The 17,030-nt window shown below is 52.8% G+C and overlaps 1 protein-coding gene across 3 annotated transcripts in view; it reads left to right on the top strand.

The window, feature by feature from the left end:
- Window positions 1-16,248, top strand: part of Ephb2 (EPH receptor B2) — a 113,904-nt gene extending 97,656 nt beyond the window's left edge. The window contains exons 7-15 of one of the 3 annotated variants that reach the window (XM_004637619.2): window positions 835-943; window positions 1,718-1,785; window positions 8,114-8,236; window positions 8,705-8,952; window positions 9,907-10,122; window positions 10,936-11,085; window positions 12,284-12,477; window positions 13,560-13,715; window positions 14,484-16,248. In XM_004637619.2, the coding sequence (XP_004637676.1) occupies window positions 835-943; window positions 1,718-1,785; window positions 8,114-8,236; window positions 8,705-8,952; window positions 9,907-10,122; window positions 10,936-11,085; window positions 12,284-12,477; window positions 13,560-13,715; window positions 14,484-14,592 (1,373 nt within the window). In that variant the 3' untranslated portion in view covers window positions 14,593-16,248. The remainder of the gene's footprint in view (window positions 1-834; window positions 944-1,717; window positions 1,786-8,113; window positions 8,237-8,704; window positions 8,953-9,906; window positions 10,123-10,935; window positions 11,086-12,283; window positions 12,478-13,559; window positions 13,716-14,483) is intronic. The other 2 variants (XM_004637620.3, XM_023722501.1) reach the window with 2 other exon arrangements.
- The last annotated feature ends 782 nt before the right edge of the window (window positions 16,249-17,030 follow it).

Raw genomic sequence — 17,030 nt, 5'->3', positions numbered from 1 at the left:
GAACTGAGAATGATGATGGTGCTGATGGCGTGGAGAAGATGCTGAATGGTTCCCATGAGCCAGGCTGAGCTAAGCACATCTTACACACACTCCTATTCACCACAGGTCCTGGGGGGCACAGACCCCCCACCCCCGAGCTCGCATGATGAGTTTAGCCCTTTCCTGACTATATGACCTCAGGCAAGTTGTGACCTCGCAGAGCTCAGCTTCCTTCTCTGTAAAATGGAGCAGAGGTGGGAAGGACACCACGGCAGTACTCTGAGAACTGAACCAGGTCTGTCCCATACTTGGCCCAGCAACTGACAGCTGCAGCAATCGATCATGGTGGTGGCTCATGCTCCGTGCATGTCTGCTGCATGCCAGCTGCTGTTTGAAGAGCTTTGTACGCAGTCCTAGGAGATGGGAGCAGATATTTTCCCCATTTTAGAGACAGGACAACTGAGGCATGGAGAAGCACATGACCGCAGGATTATACAGACAGCAGGTGGCATCGTTGAGATTCACACACAGTCTGGCCCCCTTAATCTGCACTCAGAACTGCCTCCCCCTCCCCGATCTGCCTCAGCCGTGACGACTGCTGAGTGTCACACAACACAGGTGTGGGCATGATGGTACCCATTTTATAGATGAGAAACTCAGGGTTGGAGCAGCCTATGGATGTGGCCCAGGCTACTGGTGAACATGGGATGCTCATTCACCACCCAGACATATGACAGGTGTCCTGTCAGAAGCAAGATCAGAGCTTTGGTTTGCAGGAGACCCGGCAGGAGTGTGGGGGTGGCGTCAGGACCCCCAGCGCGAGGCTGATGTGGGCCACTGTGTTTTTCTCCACAGCCGAGTACCAGACCAGCATCCAGGAGAAGCTGCCTCTCATCATCGGCTCCTCGGCCGCCGGCCTGGTCTTCCTCATTGCCGTGGTTGTCATAGCCATCGTGTGTAACAGGTGGGTGTCCCTGAGCCGGCTTCAGGTCTTGCCATCCCAGGTGGCTCTCTCCAGCCAACCAGCCATTCCCAAGCTGCCTTTGTGAGCAGAGGAGCTTCCCCAGGCAGGGGGCGCAGTTAGGCTCCTGAACTTAGTGTGGCCCTAGCAGCCCTCCCCACAAGTCCTCTGGGCAAAAGCGTGGTGCACTGAGGTCCTCAGGCATTGCACCCTGCAACATCTCAGAACAGAGGACAGAGTGACTGCAGGCTGCCGGGGTGATAGGGCAGGGAGTACAGGTCACCCCACTTTTCTGCATGACTGAGGCCCCTGGCTGAAGTGCTAGAAAGATGGCACGACTCAGTCAGGACAGGCTTGGGGAGACAGCACCCCAAATGGCCTGCACAGCACAAGCTAAGGAGAAAGAACCAGCTCGCAGACCTCCACTGGGCACTGTGCAGACTCTCTTCCTCCTGAAAGAGTCCCCCACTTTCAAACAGACTGGACCCACCATGAGGTCAGATGGACAGAAGCCGCTGGGGCTGGAAGAGGACTTCAGTCTCTGAAAGGGGGTTGGCTGGAGAAATGACCAGAAAAAGAGCACACCCACACTTGAGATGGGAGAAGTGGAGATGGGCAAGTGGGCTGGAAGGGGGGAGGCTGTTGGCAAGACAGGCAGGGAGCTCTGTAGCAGAAGGATGGCTGTGAGGGCCTGTGCCCTCTCTCCCTGTCACCTCCTGTGGCTCCCAGCTCCCCTGGGTGCCCGCAGGTGGCTCCAGCCCTTTGCTTTTGTTCCAGAAGACGGGGGTTTGAGCGTGCCGATTCAGAGTACACGGACAAGCTGCAGCACTACACCAGCGGCCACAGTACGTACACAGCCCAGCCCGGCTGCAGCCCTGGGCCCCGCCTTGTCAGTCCTCAGGGACCCCACTCCAGCCCTCGTTTGCCTCCTCCTTCTGCGCTGCAGCACAGGGGCAGTTGGGCTGGTCTCTGGCTGGGCCAAGCTCTGACCCCCCTCCTGGCCCTCTGCCCGAAGCACACTGCACCCCAGTGTCTTCCCATCAGCTCAGGCGCATCCCTCCCTGGCCACTGAGCCACCCTGCTCAGAGCAGGTTGAGACCCCTTCCAGTGTGCACAGCCCCCTTTACCAGGCTGCGTGTGGCGCTGTTTCCTGGTCTCCTGGAGACCTGAAGCAGTGCCGCATGTTCCCCCTGCCCCCTGCAGCACCCAGCACCAGCACCAGCACCAGCAGCACCTAGCACCTAGTAGGCACTTAGAGACACAGCTGCAGAGTAAGCACCTTAAGTGATTGAGGAGATGGGAGCCCAGGCTCTGGCCCGGGATGGGGAGAGGCCAGCAGCAGCACCTTTTCCTCCCTTTTTCGATCTCTCTCTGGAGCTCCACCCACCCTGCTCTTCCTCCCAGAGTCTTCTGGTAGCTGCTTCCCCTCACTGTCTCCTCCCACATTAGCAAGAGCTGAGTGTGTGGATGCCCCTAAACACCAAGAGTACATGGGCCAGAAAGACCAGAGAGAAACACAGATCATAGGTCCCTCTCTCCATTTGACTTGGCAGGACCGGTAATCAGGAAGGAGGGAATATGGAGGACCGAGGGGACTAAGAAGCTTAGTCTTTATTTCAGCTCAGCAAAAAGGAATTCCAAATGAGTCCAGTATAGATTCTCAAACTGTGTTCAGTGTGGTACCATAGGGTTCCCTCCCCACATGGTGCTTTCCAGGTGAGCAGATCCTTCATTTGTCACACCTCTGCGGTGAGTCTCCTTCAAGTGCTAGCCAGTGCCCCAGATGCTGGGGACACCAGAGAAGCAAACCAAACACCCCAGCCTGGGATTGAACATAGGGCGTGCAAGAAAAAGCAGCATCCAGGAGTTCTAGATATTACGCTTCTGGCTACAACCACTGGAGCAAAAGTTCTTAGGCTTAGAACTAGTTTGGGACCCAAATGTACAAATGTTTGCACCACTTAAACTTTCTGGCAATGACTACTTGACAGACAGGAAGGTGGAAAAGGCCTCTCCGAGCAGAAAAGCAATGGAAGGGTCACACACCCCAAAAAGTAGACACATTTAACTGCACAGAAATAAAACTCACTTGTGCATTAAAAACAAGTCATAAATTACATCACTCCCTCCTCCCCCCAAGTAATAAAGTCATGATCATAGATGTGGCTAGACATATTGAGTGCATTCTATGTGCCAAGAATTGTTTTAATGCCTAACGTGTATTTATTCATTGAATCCTTATAATTGCCCACTTTGAGGAAGCTGGGCATGGAGGCCACACAGCTGCTCAGGGCGGGAGCTGGGGTCGGAACCGGCTCTCTGGCTCCGACATGAGATCTCTCAGCCATCCTGTGTTGTCTCCATTCTGTGGAGCCAGAGTGAGACAGTTCTCAGGCTCTGCCACCTGGAGCCATTTGGGAACACAGTTATCTGGAGCGTGAGTGAGTCAATAACAAGGAAACAGGTGAGGTTCGTTTTAAAAATAGGCTCCAGGATTTGTTCCTAGATCAATAGATTTTAAGCCTGAGTTCCTGCTCCCTGCATCCTGTGCTGGAACAGCAGAGCTAAACAGGACTTTGTTCTTTTCAGAGTTCTGCCCCCGCCCTGTGGTCCCAAATCCACCTGGCAGCCCCAGGTGGCCAGGCCAGAGGAGGAAGCTGAGGCCCGGGGACGCACGTGACTGGCTCACAGTCACCTGCGTGGTTTCATGCCTTCCATCATTAGAAGGCGCTCCATTGTCCTGGAGGTTGCACCTCTGGGACTGACCCTGTTTCTCATCCTGGCTTTGCCACTGGCTGGCTGGGTGACCTTGGTGGAGTCACCAAACCTCTCTGAGCTATGTATCTTTATATGGGACGTAGCAGGAATGATGCTCCTTTCACAGGGTTGTGAAGAGCAAATGAAGGGGTGGTAGGCTGCTTTTGGAAATCATACTTAATGACAGCCAGTCCTTCTTTGTAACAGGTAGTTATCTATTGCTTTCTATTTCCTGACAATTGTACGAGCACGTTAAAGATGAACACACTTAATATTTGCTGTCCCCTCCAGCAGAAGACACTGGAGGGGACATTATACCCATTTGCAGATGGAAAAGTGAGGCAGAGTTTAAATGACATGCCCCAGTCTGAGTTCAATCCCCAGTTCCACCAAAAAAAAAAAAAAAAAGAATGTTGGGATAAATGACATGCCCCAGGCCGCACAGCCTGATTGACCCAGTAGATAGTTGATCCTGGATTCAAACTCATGAGGTGTTGTATTTGTGACTGTTGTTAGGGCAGAGTCAGAATTCAAACCCAGGATTCAGCATGCATGGTTCCTCCTTCCTCCTGAGGTTCTCATCGGGTTCAAAGGGACAGTCAATGGCCCTGACAGTAGTGAATCATCCATTGTTTTATATCCTGCAGACTCCCGAGGGCTGCAGAGGTCCTTGGCCAGGTGCAGGTGAACAAATGTCCCCTGGACTCAGACCTGTGTGAGTTCTGGCCACCAGGCACCAACTTATGGTACAAGGAGACAGGCCCGGAAGACACAGCAATGACCTAGAAGCTGGCTGGCTGGGTGCAGTGTGGACTCTGGAACCTGCTGTTATTAGCTGTGCCCATACCCCCTTGTAGAATCACTTCACCATCTTATGCCTCATTTTCCTCGTCTGAAAAATGGGGTAATATTAGGTTGGCCAAATGACACTGTCATTTCTGTAGGTTAGAAACAGTCAAATATTGACTGTCTCATCAGGATCAGCCCAATAAAAGAGGCTATGTAGTAAGGGCATGGAGAACATTAATTGGGTCAAAAACTATAAATGCGGCCCAGGACCTGGTGAACCTACACTGCATATACATTTAATAAGCATCTATTAGGCATCTGCTGTATACCACCTTTGCATATGTGCTCCACAGCCAGCATTCTAGAACAGGGGCTCATAACTCATAACGTGAGGTACATGGACCCTTAAAGCTTCTAAGGCCTCTAGCACCCCCAAATTAGATGTAGAACATGGGAGTGGACACACCCAGGAAGTTCACCTTTCCAAGGAGCGTTGGGTTGAAGAGAGGGAAAGAAGGCATGTAAATGAATAAATACACGTTGACTGAACGCTAAGTACCAAACCCTGGCATTTAGCAGGAACAAAGGAGACACAGCCTGTGTCCTCCTGGGAGGCAGGCAGCAGAGTGTAACAGGTAGTGCAAGGGGAGATGTGTGGTGGGAACCCTGGCATAAAGCGGAGACATCACACAGACCTCAGGGCTATGAAGTGGTGGGAACCCAAGGAGGGCATTGGATCTTCTCTGGAGAAATCCAGGCAAGATTCATAGAGGTAGCATTTGATCTGGTCACAAAGAAGAAGAGAAGAGAATGTTCCAGGTGGCACAAACAACAGGAGCAAAAACAGAGGCAAAAATGATAAGGTGCACCTGGAATCCCTGCGAAAATAACTCCTCTTAATTGATGTAATAGTTCACTCTCTGTTGCTATAACAAAATGCCTAAGGCTGGGTAAAGCATAAAGAAAGTTTATTCGGCTCAGTTTTGGAGGTGGGTAGCATCCGCTTGGCTCTGGTGGGGGCTCAGTCATGGGTGGAATTGTGGCAGGAGCACATGCAAGAAGTAATAGTCAAGCAGAGACAGAAAGCCAGAGGCAGGAGAGCCTGCCTTGCTTTTTTATAATCTCTTGGGAGAACTAAATTGTCCATTCCTTCCAACAAAGCCCCACCACCTCCACACACTGAGGACCCAGCCTCCAACATATGACCCTTTGGGGGACAACCAGGTCCAAATCATGACAGACCAGAAAGCAGGAGTAGGGAGTGGTGGAATGAATCCTGAAGAGCTCGGAATGCAGGGCACAGGCATTTGCCCGGAAGTGACAGAGACCCCTCCTCACTGAGGCCTTTGCCAAGGATTGGGGGTGGAATCTAATGTTGGCAGCCAAGATGCCTCAGCAGGCTTTGGGCTTCTGCTGTGGCTCCCCTTAGCTCACTGAGCCAGCCTGTTCCTGCCCTCCCTCCCAGCTGACCTCCCAGTTCCATAGAGAAGGAAGCTAAAAGCCAGTCACTGTCACCCATGGGCAAGAAAGCGCACCTCCCAGAGCTGCCCCCCCCCCCCCCCCCGTGCCCCATGGGAGTAGGAAGTCATAGCTCAGGGCTGCATCCCACAGGCACGTTCTCAGTCTCTTCCTGCCACATCCAGGAGGCAGTGATCACGGTGATGTGGAAGACCAGGCCTGGACTCAAGTCTGATGGCTCTGGGTCCAGCTAGGTGGCCTTGGCTCAACTACTTGTCCTCTCTGAGCTGCAGTTTCCTTATATGTGAACTGTGGATTATTATCCTGTCCTCCAAGAATTGTTGGAATAGACGAGGTGATGCAGATAGAGTCTGGCACCATGTTGGGCACAGACAAAGGACGCAGCAAGTGACAGATGCTGTTGTTATTATTTCATCTCTGTCATCTGGATTCTCTCCACTCTCCAGACAGCGAGTGTCTATTGTGTGCGGAGCTCCACGCAGTGCGCCAGGCAATGGGGAAATAGGAGGGGGCTGCGCCACTGCCTCCTCCCAGACAATCTATCTTGGGTGAAAATGTACCTTAACCTCTTTGGGGGGCAGTCTCAGACTCCTAGAAAACTCCCTGAAAGTTTTGGTTCATACAGCCGGAAAAACACAAATAAGTCTGAGTATATGTATCTAAAATTCAAAGATAGGGGGATCCAGAGGTCTGCGCTTAGGGACGGATTGTTTGAAAAATGTTCAATGATATTTATTTCCGTATCATTTGGACTTTATAAGGAATGTTAATTATTTTTTGAATCCAAAAAGGCAACTGGAATAAATGTACCCCATTCCAGGAGGTTACCGGACACCACCACCCCAGGCCCAAATTAACAACCCCTGACCTCAAGGGCTACACAAACACCCAAATATAGCAAGTGTTAGAGCAGTGGTTGGCAAATTTTTCTGTAAGGGGCCAGCGAGAGTAAATATTGTAGGCTTTGTGGGTCCCTGTTGTAATCGCCCAACTCTGCAGCTGTGACATAAAAGCAGCCACGGGCAAAGGAAGAAGTGTGGCTACGTTCCAATAAAACTTTATTTAAAAACCAGGCATCAGGCCAGTTTGCCAGCCTCTGTGTTACAGGCTTCAATTCCTAGATTCCTGAGATATCTGAAACAGAAGCTAAGAGTAGCCAGCTAATGGGTTGGTGGCCCTGTCACCATCTAGCCAAGCCTGGGTGACCCAGGGACTCCAGCTGCCAGCTCTGAGAGCAGCTCCCTTCAGTGTCACAGCTCCCAGAGCCAGGAGGAGATGTGGGCAGGAGCCAGGTGGACCACAGGAAGGCCTGGGAGAGAGCCAGAAGTGGCAGTCGAGAGTAGTCATCTGGGAAGAAGAATGCAGGATGGATCATCTTTCCTTTCCTATTAACAGCAGACCCAGGGCTGGGTCAGAACTAGGCCTTTCATGTCAAAATTACCTTCCCTCTCTATATCAAAACTGAAAATATATACCAGATCAGGAATCAAATTAGCAGGCCATTTGTCCAGCCTCATGCTGGTCATCAGGGAGTCAGGGATCCAGGAAGGCTTAAGACGTGGCTAGAAGGTGGGTCCCAAAAGCCCTGGGCACCCAACACTGGGGAATGAAAAGCCCCTCCAGGCTATGTGGTCTTGGAGGGGCTGGGCAGCTGAGAAGAGACCCCAAGTAGTAGGGAAGCTTCAAGTGGGCCTAGAAAGCCACGGAGGTCTCCTTCAGAGGACCCAAGAATCTTCCTGTAGTTTGGCTCTCATCCTCCCTCTTCCTCTTGCTTTGCAAAGCAACCTTGACTCATCATCTGAAAGCCAGAAAACCTACTGAGCCTTTCATTCTTATCAGCTCACACTCATATCAACCTCTAGAGTCTTTTCCCTGGCCCACAAAGTCATTAGTAATCAATGAAAGTTGGACAAGAACTAGTTAGAACAATCTACGGGCTGCCTGTGTTGGGCTCTCTGTTCCTCTCACCTCTTCACTCAGTGCCTATCTTGTTCCATGAGGCCCAGAAAGATCAAGTGACCTGCAGGAGGTTGCCCAGGGATTCTGGGAGCCACACGGGAGTGTCTGTCCCTCCATGGAGGGATGGGCTTTGCCATTTGTACACATCGGGAATCAGTCCGTGTGACCACACCTGGTCTTGTCCCCCAGTGACCCCAGGCATGAAGATCTACATCGACCCTTTCACCTATGAAGACCCCAATGAGGCAGTGCGGGAGTTTGCCAAGGAAATTGACATATCCTGTGTCAAAATCGAGCAGGTGATCGGAGCAGGTAGGTGGTATCGGTCATGGATGAGACCACCTCAGTGTATTCCAGGAGCTGCCTTAAGGGTGGGTCTGGGAAAGCGTGGGAGCCGGGGATCAAACCGCGGTCCCCTGCGCCTGACTGGGTTTGCCCCAGCAGGCACTTAAACCACTGAGCTAACACACAAGCCCCCCAACAATCAGAAACAGGTAGGTCTAGAACCACTTCCCAGGACTCTCCTTCCACCATTCCCAAGTCCCTCTCCCTGGGTTCCCCCCTTGCCCAGCCAGCTATTACAGGGTGAACATGAAGGATTTGTTCTCTGCTCCCATAGGTGGCTGGAGCTTCTCAAAGGGGGTTTGAGTCTGAGAGGATGAGTCGACCCCTGAAAAGAAAAAGTACCTTCTGGCTCCAAAGGTGGAGGTGACAGGAACAGGCAGCTGGCTCTTTCACCTGACAAGTGACATGCTGCTTCTCCTGGTGTGTTTGTCTTAGGGGAGTTTGGAGAGGTCTGCAGTGGCCACCTGAAGCTGCCAGGCAAGAGAGAGATCTTTGTGGCCATCAAGACACTCAAGTCAGGCTACACAGAGAAGCAGCGGCGGGACTTCCTGAGCGAGGCATCCATCATGGGCCAGTTCGACCACCCCAATGTCATCCACCTGGAGGGCGTCGTCACCAAGAGCACGCCTGTGATGATCATCACCGAGTTCATGGAGAATGGCTCCCTCGACTCCTTCCTCCGGGTAGGGAATATCAAGCATGTCAGGGCCCACAAGAGGGGAAAGAGGAGTAATGAGGGATATAACTTTATACTGTCAGAGCCTGAAGGATCTTGGGAAAGCTCTAGGCAAGAATGGATGTCACCGTCCATCCATTTCCCTCCCTGTGGCAGGCATTGCTAATCAATCCCATCACTGTCTCCCACTGAGCTCAGAATATCTCAGAATCTTGAGTGTGTTCTTCCAGGAAGAACAGTCAGTCACTCAGAGCTGGCACACACCTGATATCTGTTTCCATCTGTGCGCTTAGGCAGGCTTCTCATTATGCCAAGGAGAACCTGAGCTCAGAGACAAGGGGCACTTGCTGCAGGTCTGCCAGAGGGTCAAAGTGAGAGCCCAGACTGGAACCAGGTGCCTTGACACCTCAGCTAGCAGATTTTGGAGTTCCCCAAAGGTGACTAGGCTGTGAGGAAGTCCTCAGAATACAAGGCCACCAGAGGAAATTCCAAGACCCTTCAGGAATGGGCCATCCAGCTAGCCAATCGGCTAGACAGAGAGCTGGGTGTCAGAACTGTGCCTTGGGCTGTCATTCAACAGTCACTCGTGAAGCACATGCCAGACACCTTCCGTGCATTCTCCCGTTTAACTCAGAACAGCCTTGGGAAGTAGATGCTATCTCTACTTAACACAGAGATGAGGAAGTAGATTCTGAGAGGTTAGGTTATGTGTCCAAAGCGGCACAGTCAGGACAGGGCAGAGCCAGAGTCAGACAAGGTGTGTCTGATCCAAAGCCCCGTGTCCACTCCACACTCTGAAGTTAGCCTCCTGCCCTTCTCTAAGGTCGAGGGCATCTGAGTGTTTCCTGCAGGCAGTCCAGAGCCAAGGTGATGGGGCCCTGCTCTGGTGCCCCATTGTGAGGGCATCCAGGGCTCTGCTGCCTACTCTTCCACTGACTCTGCTCCTCCACTTCTACCCAAGCAAAACGATGGGCAATTCACAGTCATCCAGCTGGTGGGCATGCTACGGGGCATCGCAGCGGGCATGAAGTACCTGGCAGACATGAACTACGTGCACCGTGACCTGGCTGCCCGCAACATCCTTGTCAACAGCAACCTGGTCTGCAAGGTGTCTGACTTTGGGCTCTCGCGATTTCTAGAGGATGACACCTCAGACCCCACCTACACCAGTGCCCTGGTAAGATGCAGGTGGAAACATGGGAGCCACAGTACCACAGCAGAGGTCTAAACATCCATGTCTCCTAGCACTGCACTTTCCTTGACACCTGTGCCAAGCTCTGGAGCCAGGGAAGGAAATAAAGTATGGCATCTTCCCTGTTGAGGCTCCCCAGCTGCTCAGGGACACAGAATGCAGAGCGCTATTCAGTGGCAGAGCTAGGAGCTGGGACACCCAACCTTGGGAGACAGAGAAGGCAGAGGGAGCAGGGGACACCTAAGCTGAGAGCTGGAGGGCCCTGAAGGGTTTCATGGGCAGCACATTCTTATGGTCAGGTGACCCAGATGCAGATTGTGCTGGGGAGTTAGGCAGGCTGGATCCTGGAGACACCAATATGCAGGCCCAGGATGTGCATTGGCAGCAGGCAGACTTAAAGGGTCTAAAATCAAAAAGAAGAAAACTCAGGCCCAGTCCTCAAAGAGCTCAGAAGCTGTGCGAGGACAGCTGGGCAGGTCAGCGCCAGGCACAATGTGTCATGCAGGAAGGGCCTCCTTGATGGAGAGCCAGAAGGCAGGCTTGGGGGTTAGAGAGGTCAAGGAGAGGGTCTTAGAGGGATTCAAGGAGGAGGAGGTATCAGCTGGCAAAGTGGGAAAAGATACTTTCAGCAGAGGGAATGGCATGTGCAAAAGCCCAGTGATCTGAAGCAGCACAGCGAGTCTGGAGTGCGAGGTGCTTCATGAGATTGGTGCAGTGCAGAGCACAGGGTGCAGAGTATGGAGAAGAACCCAGATGAATCAAACTCCCACCCATCTGTCTTCTCATTCTGTCCTCCAGGGCGGGAAGATCCCTATCCGCTGGACAGCTCCAGAAGCCATCCAGTACCGGAAGTTCACCTCAGCCAGCGATGTGTGGAGCTATGGTATCGTCATGTGGGAGGTGATGTCCTACGGGGAGCGGCCCTACTGGGACATGACCAACCAGGACGTAAGTCTCCTGGAGGTGGGCAGAGCCTTTCTGGCAAGGCAGATGGGAAGGGAAAAATAGGACCTTGTGCCAATCTCCCAGGGCCTCTGAGATGGACAGTGTGGCTACTCACAGGTCACTGTCGGCTGATTCAGATGTCCTCACAGGACGCTGGACTCTCCAGAGGGTAGGAGCAGGAAAGGTCACCCATTCACAAATCAGTAAATATTCAGGATGTATATACCTTGTGGCCAGCTCAGAATGAGGCCCTGTCTGTCCTTCAGGTATTTACCACTAAATTGGGAATGAGACAATTATTCATGGAATCAGATATAATTGAAAGACAGTATGCAATGTGTTAATTATTGAAACTGTCCTACCAACTTGATTTGAAACTGTCTCATTGCTATTTGTCTCTCAATAAAATTATGGAAAAAAATTTTTAAAATTAAAAAGTTTTAAAAAACAGATATAATTAACAGAATTTTCATGCTCAGGTGCTAAATTGGAGAAGGAATGTGTTGAACCCTATAGGCATTAAGATTAGGGCAGTAGAGACAAAATCAGCCACAAAGTCTTCACAGGACAGGTGGTACTCAAATAGCAGTAGGAGTTGGAGCGTGAGGACCCCTGGGTAGAAGGAACAGCCTGTGCAAAGGCCCAGAGGCAGGATAATGAGGGTTGCGTGGAGAAAACAGAGGGAGGATGGGCAGAAAAGTTGCTGATATTCCATAATCAGGTATTTGAAGGGACTCAAGAGACTGTCATTTACAAAACTCCAGACAGGAAGGACTTGAAAAAGCTTCCTGAACAGCGGGGCTAACCCATGGCCACATTGTAGACAAATCTGGTCACAGTGGCAGGATACCCGGAGAGGAGTGTCTGTCTTCCTTTCTCTGGCAGAGGAGTGGGTGAGGGCCATGGGAAGAAGACATCAGCCATGCTCACAGCTGTGCTGTGGGGCCCAACAGGGAACTTATTACATACCTGGACCTGTAAATAGCACTGAGATAGAGAATGTGGACACTCTGGGCTCAAGCAGAGGGCCAGGAAGGGATATCTTCAGGGCCCTGGGGGTACCAGGTCAGATGGTGGGAACCCTGCAGGTGGAGGTGGTTGTCATGGCAACCAAGTAGGTTAAACCTGCAATGTACTAGGGACATGATGGGCTTGGCAAAGGGCAGATACCAGCCCCACTCCATCTCTACACTGTCCCCAGGTCATCAATGCCATTGAGCAGGACTACAGGCTACCACCACCCATGGACTGTCCCAGTGCCCTCCACCAGCTCATGCTTGACTGCTGGCAGAAAGACCGGAACCACCGGCCCAAGTTCGGCCAGATTGTCAACACATTGGACAAGATGATCCGAAACCCCAACAGCCTCAAAGCTATGGCACCCCTTTCCTCTGGGTACGCTGCCTGGGTCCCTGCCCTGCCCCTCTCCTCTGGGTACCAATCATCCCCAGCTGGCAGTTCCCCTCCCCCCCAGAGTCTCAGACCATGGATGCCACTGTGTCTTGGGATGGAAACAATAAAATTGGTGTTTGTTGGGCTTCTGCCCTGGCTCCTGGGTGCAGGAGAGCATGGGATCCAGACTGTCCAGAGAAGGACAAATGTGGGTAGTAGAGGAAACCTCTTTAAATAATAGTCAGAAAGAATACATTGAAGAAAAATCACCCAGGATCCAGAATCTTAGTTGGTAAATGAAGAAGACACAACATCATGTCTTCCTCCTGCTAACCTGGCCCCCCCTAAGGTCATTTGCATCTTCATCAGCACAAATGGAGACACACACACAGGTGAACACACAATTAGACAGCACTTGTGTTTGTGTTTGATCAGCTCCTCGGTCTCACACCCCCACACAGTCTCAGACTCTTACACACACACATATTCACAGACACCTGCATACACACACCACACACACATGGATGTGTCCCCACAGTCATGTCAGTGTCTCCATGCCGGAGATAGGCTCAGCCCTGGAGTGTCAGCTCAGGTGTCCCAGGGCTTCCTCTCTCCCCAAAGCCACAACAACTTTCCATCAGGCCACACCTCAACTCTGCCTTCCTTGGGTGACTGTCACACTGTCACTGACCCAACACCCTCTGACTCTCTGGGACCCCACAGTGCTAGAGGGCTCCTGAAGATCATCCAGTCAGGTATCCCCAAGATCCAGGTCTGACTGTGCCTAGAGACTCCATGGGCCAAAGTCCTTCAGCCCTAAGTTATTGTGTCTCACTCCCGAAGTACAACCTCAGCAGAGCCTTCCAAGCCACCCCAGCTTTGAGTCCTGCACACATTCTATGCACACTTTCTATCCCATACTCAAACATTTGCACAGGTTCAAACTTGTGCATGTGATCACAGAAATACACACACACACACACACACACACACACTCACTCTGCTGATACCCGCATGCAAATCCCTACCCTCACACTCCCCACAAGTGCATCCCCTGACCATCGCTGTCACCCGCCCCACCCCAGCATCAACCTGCCGCTGCTGGACCGCACGATCCCTGACTACACCAGCTTTAACACGGTGGACGAGTGGCTGGAGGCCATCAAGATGGGGCAGTACAAGGAGAGCTTCGCCAGTGCCGGCTTCACCTCCTTCGACGTCGTGTCTCAGATGATGATGGAGTAAGTACCCAGCGCCTGCACCCGTCACCCTTTGCACACGCTCCCCATCATCCCACACCAAGGCGGGTGCTTTGGAAGGGGAGGGATGGACAGCATCTCAGTGGGGAGGGGGGAAGTAGCAGGGAGGGACATAAAGCAAGGCAGCTTTTTGTGTGTGTGTGTGTATTTTAGGGAAGGGTCTGAGGGTGCTCAGAGTCTCACTATAGATCAGACTCGTAGTGATTCGCCTGTTTACAGACTCCCAAGGGCTGGGATTACAGGCCGGGCCTCCGTGCCCAGTCTCAGTTGTTGGCTCAGCTAGCTTAGGGGGGCAGGGCCTGCACCCAGGGGGCGGGGCCTGCACCCAGGGGGCGGGGCTGGCACGGCAGGCCCAGTTGTCGAACACCCAGCCCCTATACCTCCTTGCAGGCACTTTAATCCTCTGAGCTATTTGGCCGGCCCTAGGCAGCTTTACAATGACATCCTGGTTCACTTACAGGTCTGTCTGCCACGTTCTGGCTATGTGACCTCTGTTTTTTCATCTGTAAGTTAGGGTTGGTAAGCAGGTGAGGGGGAAATAAAGGAAATGGGTGCTTACTTAGTCGAGGCAAATTCCTCTCCCACAGCCAAGAAAGGGCACCCAGGTGCTCTGCCTCCGTCTGCTGCTCTGTCTGTCTCTGTCACCAACACCAGTTCTCACACCCACCCACCACGGTTCCAAACCTGCCACCAGACCCAAAGCCCATCCCCTACACTCACGTCCCTAACACATGTGTTTCTCTCCCAAAGGGACATTCTACGGGTTGGGGTCACCCTGGCGGGCCACCAGAAAAAAATCCTGAACAGTATCCAGGTGATGAGGGCCCAGATGAACCAGATCCAGTCTGTGGAGGTCTGACGCTCGCCTGCCTCGGCTCGCCTCTTCCTCTGGCCGCCCCCTCCGCCCCACACCGGCCCCCTGGTGCTCCGTTCTCCGCAGGGTCGGCAGCCCGCCTCCGGGAGAGCACGGGCAGCAGGAAGAACCAAGCAGTGCTCCAGCCAGGAGATGTCACCGAGAACACGTGCAGCTCAAATGACAGAATCAAAAGGGAATGGGGGATAAAGAAACAAGATTCGGGAGGGGGCGGGAAATACAAGGAATATTTTTAAAAGAGAATTCTCATAAGGAAAGCGATGATGGTTCTTGGGAGAAAAATAAGGCTTGGGAGATCCATGCGACTTGTCCAATCGGAGACCAAAAGCAGTTTCTCTTCAACTCCTTCTGGGAAGATGACCTGGCCAGAGCCGAGAAACACTTTCAGGAAAACAAATGTGAAGGGGAGAGATGGACAGGCTGCCCTTCTCTCCTGTCCTTGGGCCGCTCTTGGGGGCCTCACTCAACAGCCGAGCACCAGACAGAGAGGGCAGGCTGGCAGGTGGCCGGCCCAAGACCACTCTGGAAGAATTTAGCCAGCTGCCGCCAGGCACAGAGAAGAAGTTTTCTGTCTTTGGAGAGTATTTTAAATCTCCAATGAGAGACTGTTTCTGCTGTTGCTTCACGGGGCTACAAAGGGGCTCTTGTCCTCCTGGGCCACGGAGAGCAGGGGCCACCAGGCAAGTGGCCTTCCTGAAGACAGCCACCCCAGGCCTGCAGCTCTGCATGCCAGCAGCTGACCTACCTGGGTGCCCACTCCTACGGGTCCCCACTGGAGGACGGATGCTGCAGAGACTGTCATCAGCGACGACTGCCACTGAGAAGGGTTGACCTTGCAACTGGGTTTGTTTACAGCGATTCGTGGACTCTGGGGTATTTTGGTCAGGGGTGGTTTTGGTTTGGGGGGTTTGTTGGTTGGGAGTTTTTTTTTGTTGTTGTTTTTTGTTTTTTGTTTTTTAATGACAATGAAGTGACACTTTGACATTTCCTACCTTTTGAGGACTTGATCCTTCTCCAGGAAGAAGGTGCTTTCTGCTTACTGACTTAGGCAATACAGCAAGGGCGAGATTTTATATGCACATTTCTGGATTTTTTTATATGGTTTTCATTGACACCCTTCCCTCCTCCTCCTCCTCCTCCCACCTGCTACCAGGCCTCACCAAAGCCAACTGCCACGGGGCCATCTGGGGCATTCAGAGACTCATGTGAGCCCTGGGGGCATGGGGGGAGGTGCCAGGGTAGAGGAATGCCCCACCCAGGACTGCTGTTATAGGTGGCAGGTTGAGGCAGAAGTGGGCTTTGAGGCAGGAAGGCCTTGCCTGCTTTCCTGCTCCCCCTCAGCCCACTCTATCCAGTACTTCCCAGGGACACAAGCCCCTTCAAGGTTCCTGAGTGCCCCCAGATGACCAAGCCCAGCTTTGCCTCTGGGAGCCTGAACAGGCTGCCTGGGAGGCCAGGACCCAGATCATTCACTGTGATACCCCAGCCCCACAGAAGTGCCCTCCAGGACAAGGGCAGCTTGCGCCTCCAGCTGGGGGAGGAAGTGTGTGACTCCCTCCCATTTCCCCCATCCCTCTCTACCAGGCCTTTGCCCAGGCCCGAAGGCCTTGGCCACAGGGAGACTATCAGCCAGGACCTGGCCTCAGATTCCCTAGATGTGCCAAGTAACCCAAACAGCTCTTCCAGTGGACCCTGCCTCCCTCAGGACTCAGGAAGGCCCAGGCCTAAGGAAACACCAAGGGCAAACAGGCCCCATGTGACCTTCCTGGCCCTGGAGCATCAAAAACACAGGCAGCAAAAGAAGCGCATTGGAAGTGGGGTCAGAACTCGGTGTCCATCTTGGCCCAGGGAATCAGGGTGAGCCACTGCGGGTCTGTCAGGAGCAGAGTAGAGAGAGAACAGCCTGGGCCAGAGGTAGGGGATTGGGGTATCTGGTGAACCATGATCAGGGTGGACTGTGATGTAGGGGTGTGAGGACGCCCCATCAGAGCCACAGCCCAATCGCTTTCTCCAGGCCATGCTCATTTCTGTGTATCTGGGCCCCTATTCATCCTAAGATCAGAAGTCTGAGTGGCAGGAGGAGACAAGTAGACATGCTCCGAATATCAGAAGAGACAGCTGGGGATGCCTGGTCCTAGCACCTTGCCCTTTGTATGCAGAACTTCTTTAAGGAGGCTGCAGGGTGAGAAAGATTGAGACCACAGACCACCAGCTGAAAGCCTGGCAGTCTGCACATCCAGCACAGATCAGCCTGTCATCTGTCACTCACCTGTTCTTAAGAGCCTACGATGCAAGCAAAAGGAAGGGATTAGTGAAGGGCCTGGGCCCCTAGGGAGACAGCAGGGTGGGCCACAGCAAAGAGCTGGCAGGCTGCCCACAAAATGGTCAGCAGTGGCCCACCGGCCATCCCTTTGTGTCCTAAA

Source organism: Octodon degus, unplaced genomic scaffold (assembly GCF_000260255.1).
Source record: "Octodon degus isolate 3935 unplaced genomic scaffold, OctDeg1.0 scaffold00092, whole genome shotgun sequence".
NCBI classification, from domain to species: Eukaryota; Metazoa; Chordata; class Mammalia; order Rodentia; family Octodontidae; genus Octodon; species Octodon degus.
Note: the sequence above shows the minus strand (reverse complement) of the source record. Positions and strands in the feature narration are given on the sequence as shown.